This window comes from Phymastichus coffea, unplaced genomic scaffold, assembly GCF_024137745.1.
Source record: "Phymastichus coffea isolate CEN01 unplaced genomic scaffold, Cenicafe_Pcof_1.1 PCOF00005, whole genome shotgun sequence".
NCBI lineage: Eukaryota > Metazoa > Arthropoda > Insecta > Hymenoptera > Eulophidae > Phymastichus > Phymastichus coffea.
The window spans coordinates 11,002,959-11,015,675 of record NW_026706816.1 but is presented as its reverse complement, the minus strand read 5'-3'; the positions used below and the strand labels follow the sequence as shown (position 1 = coordinate 11,015,675).

Below are 12,717 nucleotides of genomic sequence, written 5' to 3'. Positions count from 1 at the left end.
GCTATTTTAAGTATTTCTTTTATAACTATAGTCATAAAAAGTGTTGAATTTTCATTAAAAAAATAAGGGTTGGATCCCTTATGGTCGAAACTGCATGCATTAGTTCTATATTTACGTTAGCAGTCAAATGAAATTTGTTTCATTGCAAAATATCAATTAGAATCACAGATATATTACAAAATAATTTTTTGGGCGTGTACTTTGAGGGTGAATTTCACTCCCTGAAAGTGCTTTTCTATTGATAAAAAAACACGTGTTACTTACTTTTTTATAAACTATCATTGTTAAATATCATTGTTATAAATCGAATAGCTATTGTTGGAAGCTTTTCAATGATTTTTCCTGTAACGATATCATAACTGGGGATTTTTTATTATTTATGTTATTAATGATTTTGAGTACTTCCTTTTATTTAACTGGTTTGGATGGAGTACTGTCGTATGCGTTACACTCTTCCAGTAGGATTTCTTCTTCTTGTTTAGTGATTATCCATTGATGTGGTTTGAACACTTCGGTTAGATGATTAGTAAAAGTTGCTGTTTTTTTCTTTGTTTGATTTGGCCTATGTTCCACCGTTCTTGTCGCTTTCCACAGTGAGTAGTCCGTTGCTTCGGTTAGACTAAGTGTTCTGAGTTTCTTTTATATTTCTGCATTTTTCTCTATGAACAATACTTTCTTTAGTTCTTTAACTGCTCTATTTAGATTTGTTTTATCCTGGCTCGATCTTCTAATCTGATACCTTCTTTTCAATAGTCTTTTCTCTTTGAGTTTTTGTTCTACTGTAGGGGATATAATTTATTGAGATTCTCTCTTCGTTACAGTAGTAGAGCATTGATTAATGGCTTCAGTTAGGAGTGGGTTGAATGTTTGTATACGATTTTCTATGTCAGTGGTTGATTCGAGAAGTACATTACATTTAATACATTCCTCTATGAAGCGTGTATATTTTTTCCAGTATGTTATTGTGAGGTTGTTTACAATTTTGTGCACAGTAGAGTTCAGAGTGACTATTATCGGCGAATGGTCTGATGTAAGGTCTAAGCATGAGAAAGCTTCGATGTGTGTTTTATTTATACCTTTAATTATTGCGAAATCTATTAAATCCGGTTTCTTAAACATATCTGTTGGCCAATATGTTGGTTCTCCAGTGGATATTGAAATATATTTGCTTATTTGTAATATTTAGTACTTTGCCTCTGAATGTTGGAGTTGACGATATTGAATCTAACCACGGATGTTTAGCGTTATAGTCGCCTCCTGCTATAAAGCGATTTCCTAGTGAATGAAAGAAATCTGTTCAATTTTGTTTTATTATTGTTTTGTTTGGAGGACAGTAAACAGCTGATATTGTTATCGGCCCGTCTTTATCCTCGATGATTATATTGGTTGCTTGTATATAGATTTCGTTGATATGTGTGTGTGAATGTAGTGAATTAATTTTGTTTTAGTTATTATTGCATTCTTCCCGGTGCTTTATTGAGTGAGTGATTCGTTTTATATACGGTGTAGTTTGGTATACTGAGATAGTTCTTGCTTGTAAAATGTGTTTCTGATATCAATATGATGTCTATGATTTCATGGAATAAGAATGATTTCAATTCCAAATGCCTTTGAATTAGACCGTTTGCATTCCAGATAGCACGTTTTAAACTGTTAATTTTTGCTAGTTTGTTTACTAATACGGTCAAGAGATTGAGCATAGTGTCCATTCTTTGCATCAGCTGCTCTTTATATATTCTAGTTTATTTGTGTTATTGTTGTTGGAGTGTTTACTTAAATCGGCATGTGTATTCATTTCATTTAATTCTGCCGTTACCTTTTGGTTGTTTTGTTTTGATAACACTTGAGCATATGTTATGTTTGTTTTGATTCTGTTAGCATTTAAATTTGAAATAGTTACAATATTATTTGGAACTTGTTTACTGTTTGGAACATAAGTTTTTTCTCTTAGCATGGGAAACAGTTTTTGCTGTAGTTGTTTGCGAATCGGACAACCTTTATAGCTTGCAGTATGGTTACCTTGGCAATTTGCTCACCTCACTTTTTTGATTTTTTCCTTTATAGAATAGTTTTATGTTGCATGTTACTTTGTATATTTCACATAGATTACACTTTTATAGCAGTAATTTTTTGTATACCCGTATTCTTAGCATTTATGGATCTGTGGGTTGGATTGGAATCTCTCTTTTACTATTCGGCGGTTCGAACTTTATCACAGTGTTTGATAGTTTATTCACCTTATAAATGGTTTCCACTGTAAATAGTGGTAATGGAATTTTTGTCACCCGATGCTTAATGTTCCAGAGGCTCATCACCTAATGCCCGTATTCCTTAATGGCAGTTTTTAATTCTTCAGTGTCAACGGAAAGATGCATACTTCTCAAGATTACTTTTAGTCTTTTATCTTTTTTTCTCTGGTATGTGTAGAATTGGGTGTTTTTTTCCTTTAATGCGTTTAATACTGGCAAGTATTTTGCAGCTGTTGATGATTGTATTTTTATTTTGTTTTGCCTTATGATTTTCAACGTATAGCCATTTTGGCTATGTCGGTAAGAAGTTTTTCCAGCGATCTAATATTTTCTACATTGTCGACAAAGATAGGAGGCAATTTATTTTCCGATGTTTTAATATCATTATTTTCTACGTTCATTTCTATATTTTCACTGTCCGCGAGTACTTCGAATCTATTGACTGATTGACTGAGCCAGTAGTCTGATAGCTTAGCTTGCTGTTTATTTTGAGCTGTATTTATATCTAGGTTATTACTTTCTTCTTCTGTCTCTCTCCTCCTTTTTGCTTTATTTCAAATTAAAATTATCCATTTTTCTATGTTATTGTGTACAAGTGTAGACATCGTATCTCTTTCCTGTGTGGCTATTTGGCCATTATTCTACTGATTATTATACCTTCAGTAATCAATTTGAGTAAAAATGTTTCTTTCCTTGATTGATTCAAATTCTTTATTTTCGAGTAGAGCACAGCACAAAACACGTCCGCTTCATTTGAGGACCAAACACTGTGTCTGTCAATAAAAATTGAATACGGAAATTTTCGTTCGAAGCGAAAATTATATGAGAGATTGTACATTTAAACTCTCGCAGTTGCGCTGCTCATGCATGACAGATGACTCAATGCCATTTTGCAAATAACTCATTAAATCGTCACGTATATTTTTCAATTCACACAAAAAGCACAGACATCTGCCATAAAAGAGCAGGCGGAAAGAAGAAAAACAAGATTGTATACGATACGAGCAGAGGTGAAATGCAGCACGTGCCAGAATCTCAACACCTCTTATTCCCACGCACGTGTGCACATTAACAAAGAATGCGTACGAGAGAAATAAGAACGCAAGAGAGAAAACAGAAAAGGTGAAAGACGAGTAGATGTATAATCCGGTCATTGTCTGTGCCTGCAGAGCGCAAACTGAAGCATTTTTAAATACATTTTTAAATTGAGGTGAAGATAATTGATTATATGTGATAGACTGTAATTTTATAATGTCTTTTTTTTCATGTGAAATGTCTGATCCAAATAAAATAACAGCATCAAATATTTTTCTAACAAAGTTTTTCCAAAAGCAGAAACCGAAGATATTTAATGATTAATTTTTGTTTGCGGCACCCTTAGTAATTGTCATAAATCGAAAATTGTTTTCTGATGGTGTTATTTCTCTGATATTTCGATCACATTATTTACTCCATGAGTCTAGTAATATAACTGCTGTTTTTGCCTAGAGTTAGGAAAAAATACATGTTCTAACAATGTTTGAAGTAATTCACTCGACAGCTTTCCTAATCCAGTTGCTCACAAATATATATTGCTTTGAAGAGTTTTTTAATAACTGTGCTTCTTTGAATACTATAAAAATGGGTGAGAGCATTCTACCTTTTGCAAATATTGTCGGTTAAATTGTATGACTATGCATAGTTAATGATATTGATTGCACTACTGATTCAACTGTCTTTTTACCTTTTTCATTCAATGTTCTACCGGTATGCATTTCTAAATTGAATACACTTTGATCGGAATTATATATATACTTGTGCTTTTGGTTGATAATTTAGTTTCAGAAAATTAGAGGCAGATAATAATAAATATGCCGCGTTTTCTACCGATTCCTAGTAAAGTACGTGGAGCTCTTCCTTTTTGAATTCCATTATTTACGACTTTAAGCGCCTCTGGAGCTCTAGCTGGAAAGCTGCTTCAATAGTAAAAGCCATTAACAGTACTAAAGCTGTTCAAAATTAATTGAAAGAGGCTCATAGACACAATAAAATTATAGAAGCTATTGCTATTGGTAAAGATCTATATTTGATACCGCACCGTAAAGGTTATGGTCTTCACCTCAAGCCATATACAAGTGAAAAAGGTTTAAAAGAAAAAGAAAATAGCTTGAAGTAGCTTTATCAAATTGAGCATCGACAGATCAAGACATTATAACATATGCTCAAATACTCAAAATTGCAAATTTTCCAGGTGTTTTCATGCGTAATACTCTACCAACTGATGGACCATGATAAAGAAAATGAGCCATTGCTTAACTAAAATGATTTTATTAATAACTTTTCATCTAATAGTTATTAATTGTTCAAAATAAAATGAATTAAATAAGAGAGTACCTGTAGATGTGCGCCTTGAATTTGACACAATAGATGATTTTTCTGACAATACTACCCCTTATTGTTTGATTCTACATGACGGAATCGTGGAGTACAATTCAATCATCAATGATGTGAGAAAATTAAAAATTAAAACTAGTGAAAATAAGAAACATATAATAAAAAATGTATATATTATATTATTATGTTATAAATTCTCAATAAATACAAATCAAATTTGAAAATGCAATTGTCTCTTTTTTCCATAATACACGTGTATACCTCTACCTACTTTCTAAGATTTCATACGCAATATATATAAAATTGCATTATTATTTAAATTATTACATTATTTCATTTATTACATAATAATGTGAAAGGGTATCGCTATTGAGACTATTGCATGATCTCAATTTTTTTAACTCAGTGACCCTACTCTATAAGAATACGCCCCCCTCTACTGTACGCTATAAACCACGCAACGTCTGCGTAACTATATAGCGCTGTACTAGCGTTCTCCTCTTCTCTCCAAGTCTTACGCTAGCTCGATAGGGCCTCTCTCTTTCTAATTACCAGTGAAGCGATTTTTTAAAATGTATTTTATTTTATGAATAATACAAATAAATATTACAGATGATTATTTTACAAAATTATTATTTTTTTTGTTCCTACAATCTTTTGAGAGCAAGTTGGCTTTCTCAGTGTTGGTTCAGCTAGAATCAGTATAATTTTATGACGAACAGCCTCGATATTCTTTACCGTTAGTCTCTTCAGGATATTTCTCTGGGAAAATGAGAAAAATATTAATTTTAATTTATATTTATTGCAAACATTTATGAATTTTAAGCACTTACCACACAAGACAAATCAAGCCGTATATCAATCACAATTTGAAATGACTTTGGCTGTGAAATATTCAACATAGGTATCTGCGGTTTTAAAGATCACGACACTCACAACGACAGCGTTGATGATGACGACGCTGACGATGACAACGTTGCCGATGTCGACGATGACGACGATGTTGAGGGTGATGCTAACAATAACGCTTTCGTATATTCTGCTTTCTTTTTCCGCATCAATCTAGAGAATTCCTCATTTCTACGCATGTCTTCTGCGCGTTTTTGGTGATATAACCGAGCCCCCGTTTTTTCTATGACCGTCTTTTCAATTTGATAGGCAACTTTCTGTGCAACCAGTCTGGTCATCACTGACTTCTTGATTTGCATAAAAATTTAAAAGTAGAAGAAAAAACATTTTACTATTGATAGTTCGAAGTTTTCCTCGCGATTGACCATAAAAAATCTTACCGAATGCATGCAATATCGTCAAGTATGACTTTTCTACAATATGGATAAGGCTACAGGCATACATAGATATTCTTTGTATAAGATAGATTTTAGCGGATAAAAATAAGTATGGCTTCGCTCTGCGGAAAGAGATAGAGATAGAGAGAACAAAAATATCTTCTTTCTGAAAGAGAGAATGGTCCCAAACCGCACAGAACCATAGAGATAAATAAGAGGATAAGTAGTAAGCATAGCTGCGCGTTCTTTATTAGATTTTCGTCCGCCTGTGCAGCGCCAAGCCACGTTGAACTAGAGTGAGAGAACACTCATTTCCTACCATAGCGTATCCCTAAGCGAGAACTATAGACCGTATGCGCTCTCCTCTTCCTCCACGCTCCACCAAGCCACGCTAAGCCAGAGCGAGCACGCGCTCTCCTTCCTTGCTACCAAGCTACGGCGAGAATGCGCTTCCCTCCTTCGCATACTCGGGCCCTATCGTATAGCATATAATATACACAATAGGGATTTTTTAACATACATGTGACAATAGCTCTAGTGGTAGAGCACTGGCCTGCTGATCCACAGCACGCGGGTTTAATCGTTCAATTTGTCCCTTTATTTTTTTTAATTTAACATTTCATTTATTCATAATATTTAAATAAATTAACATAAATTTTAACATTTTATTTATTAATAATATTTAAATATATTAAAATAAATTATCAAATGAGGCAGAGAGCACTAGGATCTCTAGGTACTTTCTCCAACCATACATAGCATACAAACGTATGTTCTAGGCCATTTCCTTAGGGATAAAGTACATACATTGCTAAACTACTTACGTGTCTCTTATTTTATCGAGTACTACATACATTATTCAAATCGATGAGGTTGAGTTGGGGGAAGGGGTGGGAGTTTCCTCGTAAAATGCGCTTCTTTTTACTCTTTCTGATTTTTGCTTGCTTCTCACCCCACTCACGGGTGACTTTAACAGACTAAGCCCACGAAAATCAAGGGAGATACTCCTTTTATTAGCGACATCGCTGCGCTTCCATGTCAGACTGTTGATTTGCTACACTTACATCTGCCAGAGCTGAAATTTGATCCTGTCGGATCGACGAGACATTTTTCTCATGAAGTCATCCGGAGGCATTCACCTCCCATATATATATATATTAACAGAAAACTTGGTGACCTAGACAAATGCCGCCTTATCATAGACAACACATTATCATACTTTTAGGGTGTACAATGGCTAACCATAGCACAGCGAAGGAAAAATCAGACTGAATCATGACACTCGTAATGTTTAGTCAATAACGAAGCAGATTATGTAATTAATCAATAATTTTATACGTTATTAAATTTTAATTTGATTATTCATACATATATTTATAAATAAAATATACTTGAAATCTTATTTGACATAACACCGCTGTATGTCAAATGACATACTTGATACACTGTTTTGTTATCTCAGTCGAAATACTGTTATAACAACTTAATAATTGTATATTTTAACCTGCGACATTTTTCATAGCATCTTTGGATATCAGTTTCCAAATTGATATTAGATACGAGTTTATATATATAAAATAAACTTATTATACTATGCTGTATTGTATCCTATTATGACAAGCAAAGATTAAATAATATTAATTTATGAACAAATGATATTTGCTGTCTACTATGTGTATATAGTGTTGGTGTTTTATTTAAAAAGATATAATATATTATATTAACATACCGTTTTTTGATCTACAACTTTTCGTTCGATCGGGACACTTGTTATGGATTTATCTTTAGAATTGACATTTTCTGATAGTCTGGTAATATGTCCGACATCTAAAACAGAGTTAATAAAAACAAATATTGAAAGTAACTGATTATTTTTGAATAGACAGGAACTAATAAATATGCAAACAATAGCTCGATCGCAATATAAGTATTAATGAAATGGATATTTTAAGCACGTGTATGTTATATATATGGATCAATTCAAGTCAAACATAATAGCTCTGTCTAAAATTGTAGATCACCAAAAAAAATCGCAGATTAGCTCAAAATTTTCGTCTTATACTCTACTTTTTTCTGCAACGTGGCGACTTTGAAATGGCGGCTCCAATATAGCTGCTCAATTCTAGAGATTTCATAAAAATTTTTCAAAAATCAATTGTAAATCATTTAATTGTAATTCTACATATTTTTTTATGCCAGAAATGAATTCAGCTTCCAGCTTTATATATGAATATAGTATTGTACAAGGTAATAATATTTTTTATGAAATCTCTAGGTTTGAGTAGCCATATTGGAAACACCATTTTGGATTGTTCAAAGTCACCACATTACAGAAGAAAGTAGAATATAAGATGAATATTTTGAGCTCTTCTACAATTTTTTTGGTGATCTAAAATTTTAGACAAATCCATTATCTGTTTGACGTGGATTGATCTATATATGTATTATAACGAGAGATCAAGTCGGCAAGTATAGTACAGACAGTATAGACAATGAGAATATTATCAAGTGTAGAAACGGTCGTGGTTCAAGTGGTAGAGTGTCAGTCTATGGATCTACAGAACGCGGGTTCGATTCCCGACGTGTCCGTTCATTTTTTAAAATAGCTGAGCCGAAACCCTGTTATAATATGCATCATATATGTATTGTAACGGACTAAAACGTGGTTTGAGATCGATACTCCCCGCTTTGTTAACAATTGTTTTGCTATTAAACAGGTGTAAAATAATCTTTCTTTCGGTGCAAAGCTAACCGCCAGCTTGACCGCAGTTGCTCACCGTTGCGCTATTCTCCTATAGAATTCCGGCAAAGCGCCGCAAAGCCTATGGGTTCGAATTAGATTAGAAAGATGAAAAAAACTCGGTACACTATTAATTATCGTTGGAATAGACGTGCGTAGCGTAGATTTATTTTCCTCCACCAATTATATTTCATTATGCTTAGTTAGGCCGAGAGTTTTCCCGGCTCACTTATCTTATAACACGTCATGCGTAACAACACCCGACCTTGTGAGATAGAGAAAACACTAACTTCTACAGCGAATCATACTTTCCGCTTCGCTTGCGGATCAAATTCCCGACTCACTTGATATTTTTGACAATCTGCTACAGTTAGTGATGTAAGAACGGCTTTACAATGACTCAACATAATGTCGTACTCTACTGGGGTCTTTCATCGCGGGTGGTTCGATGCCGGAGAACCACCCTTACTGCGTCTTCGTATTCCTTCCAGTTCACACGCTGTTATTATTTATGCGTACTCGTCCACGAAATCTACGGTGGTAGGTGACAACGGTTGTAAGTAAGTAAACTAGAGAGACCACAGATCAGAGGGCCCTCAGATCAGTGCAGGCTTCAGATAAGTGATTTGAAGTGTATGAACTATCAGATTAGCACTCTTAGATCACGTGCAAGAATCCCCGCCCCTTCCTCCATCCCAGCCAATCAGAAATGCGTTTTAAATATTAAAATTTATTTATATGTAATTAAATTTCATTTATTTATATAATATAATTTATTTATATAATAAAATGTATTTATATAATATAATTTATTTATATAATATAATGTATTTATATAATACAATTTATACGAGGTGTGATCAAAAAGTAAGGTGAATTTTGAAATTTAGCGGGCTACGTTCGTTCGATCTTCGACTTTTTTATTTGGTTATGTCGGTACACTCGTCTGAAACATACGTTCCAAATTTCAGCTTTGTAGTATATTTGGTTTGTTTGTGAGAGGCATCAAGGTTAGAAGTGTTTTGCGTGCTCCACGATTTGCTGCTCATCAAAGAGTTTGCATTAAATTTTGTGTGAAAAATGGAATCAAATGTTCCAAAACACTTGAAATGCTGAAAGTGGCATACGGTGAGTCTACTTTAAGCCAAAAAAATGTTTACAAGTGGTATAAACTCTTCTAAGAAGGCCGAAAAGACACCGACGACGAACCTCGTTCTGGACGCCCCAGCACATCAACAACTGATGAGAATGTTGAAGAAGTGAAGAAAATAGTGTTGGGAAATCGTCGAATTACCATTAGAGAAATTGCTGATGATATTGGCATCTCATTTGGTTCGTGCCAATCAATTTTGACGAGTGTTTTAGACATGAGACGTGTGTCAGCGAAGTTTGTTCCGAAATTGCTCAATTTCGACCAAAAGAAACGTCGCATGAGCATCGCCCAAGAGCTACTGAATGACGTCAACGATGATCCAGATTTACTCAACAGGGTTATAACAGGTGACGAAACATGGGTATACTATACGGTTATGACGTCGAGACTAAGACTCAATCGTCCCAGTGGAGGCATTCTGGATCACCAAGACCAAAAAAAGCACGCCAAGTTCGATCAAATGTAAAGGTTTTGCTTACAGTTTTCTTTGACTGCAGGGGCGTGGTGCATCATGAGTTCTTGCCACAGGGTAGAACAGTAAATAAGGAATATTACCTGCAAGTTATGCACAATTTGCGCGAAGCAATCCGCCAGAAACGTCCGAATTTGTGGAAAAATAAAAATTGGCTTTTGCACCATGATAACGCCCCTGCTCACAGATCGTTGCTTGTGCGCGAATTTTTGGCTAAAACCAACACAGTAACGATGCCACAGGCACCGTATTCCCCAGATCTGGCCCCCTGTGACTTCTTCTTGTTCCTAAAACTGAAGAGGCCCATGAAAGGACGGCGTTTTGCCACGATTGAGGAGATAAAGACGGCATCGAAGGATGAACTAAACAAGATCACAAAAAATGATTTTTTGAAATGCTTTGAGGATTGGAAAAAGCGTTGGCACAAGTGCATTATATCCGAGGGGGATTACTTTAAAGGAGATAAAATAAAAATTGATGAATAAATAAATATTTTTTGAGAAAAATAAAAATTCACCTTACTTTTTGATCACACCTCGTATATTTTATTTCTCCCTCTTCATCTCCTTCTTTTCTCCCATTCGTTATCACTAAGTCCATTTCTCCTAGCCATTTTATCATTTCTTCTCCTTGTGCGTTTAACACTTTATCCTTGGCCATTATTTCCTCTAGGTTTTCTTCTGTCTCCCATTCCCTTCCTTCGATTCCTGTTCTTGCGTTGAAGTCTCCTTCTATAATTATTATTTTTCCTCTGTTCTCCTCTTTCTCTTCGCTTAGGTATTCATAGTTTTCCTTCTTCTCATGTTGCATATACACCGATGCTATCATGTATTCCCTCCCTCCGATCTTTATTTCTCCTACTATTACCTCAGTTGTCCTTTCTTTCTTCCATTCAACCTTACTCATCCCTTTCCTCTCTCTTAACGCCATTATTCCTCCCCCTATTTCTCTCCCCCTTCTTCCTTCCCTTCTTGAGTCCCTCCACTCTATGCTGTACCCTTTCAGTTGTTTCTCCGCACCAGTTCTTGCCCCTTGTCTCTTCACCCGGGTTTCCGTTAGCCCTATTATGTCGACTCCCTAACATATTCCCAGTCGTCTTCCTCCATGCTCCTCACCCCCGCCGCGTTCCAGAATAGTATTTTTACTGCCTTTCTCCCCTCTTTCTCCATTCTCTCCTCTCTCTCTTTTATCTCTATTGTTTTCGAAACCCTTCCACCTCCTTTACTACCATTTTTCCCTCTCTCTCGCTCCACCACCATTCTTCTTCCTCTGACTTCACCCCGTTATGCCACATCTTTACCTCTTTACCTTTACTTTTTATTTCTTTCGCTTTCCTTCGTACTTCCTCTCTTGTCCTTCTCTGCTTCCACGTTCAGTCCTGATCTACAGTGCCGCTCACGCACTTTTACCCCCCCACGGGCAAAATCAGTCTAACTTCAAAGTTTTATATCTCTGGTAGAAATTAACGTACAGAGACGCGCGTGGGTGCGTTTGAAAGGTCTTTCGGAGAGCTTTCAAATGATATGACTCACGGTTGCCATCGATTGTTTTTTTAAATTTTACAACAATTATGCAAAATTGAAAATTCTGAAATTTTTTTATTATTTTTGACAATTAGCCAATTTTGGAAAAAAAATCGTACGAAAATTTGAAGTACACCATTTTTTAGCTATTACCAAGCCCTATCTGAATCACTCATCAAAAATTTTATTTTCGTCAAATATGACGCGCGCACGGGCATTTTTTCCTGGAAGTGACAGTTTTTTTCAACATTTTTTATCTCCGTCAAATTGTAACAATCGAAAAAAAATTATAGGAGAAAAAATGTTTGTTTTTTCACGTAGAATACTGCAATAATTTTTTTTTTGGTTTTTCGAAAAATTTTTTTTTTCGGTTTTTTTCAATTTTTTTTTCTGACAGTCGGTACGCTAAAAAGATGAGAAACCACAAAAAAAAATTTTTTTCCACCCATTCAATAATACTACATAACAAGTATCGTAAATCACATAAAAAAAAAAATCTTTTTTTTTTCGACCTTGAAAAATAATTTAAACCGAAAAAAAAAATTATTCGAAAAACCCAAAAAAAAATTATTGCAGTATTCTACGTGAAACAACAAACATTTTTTCTCCTATAAATTTTTTTCGATTGTTACAATTTGACGGAGATAAAAAATGTTGAAAAAAACTGTCACTTCCAGGAAAAAATGCCCGTGCGCGCGTCATATTTGACGAAAATAAATTTTTGATGAGTGATTCAGATAGGGCTTGGTAATAGCTAAAAAATGGTGTACTTCAAATTTTCGTACGATTTTTTTTCCAAAATTGGCTAATTGTCAAAAATAATAAAAAAATTTCAGAATTTTCAATTTTGCCTAATTGTTGCAAAATTTAAAAAAACAATCGATGGCAACTGTGAGTCATATCATTTGAAAGCTCTCCGAA

General features: G+C 34.6%; 1 protein-coding gene across 1 annotated transcript in view; it reads right to left on the bottom strand.

Moving 5' to 3' along the window:
* LOC131667616 (protein unc-79 homolog) overlaps positions 1-12,717 on the bottom strand; it is a gene marked incomplete at its 3' end in the record, with an annotated part of 3,688,809 nt that overhangs the window by 604,476 nt on the left and 3,071,616 nt on the right. Inside the window, exon 32 of the mRNA XM_058941149.1 lies at positions 7,638-7,735. Within this exon, the coding sequence (XP_058797132.1) occupies positions 7,638-7,735 (98 nt within the window). The remainder of the gene's footprint in view (positions 1-7,637; positions 7,736-12,717) is intronic.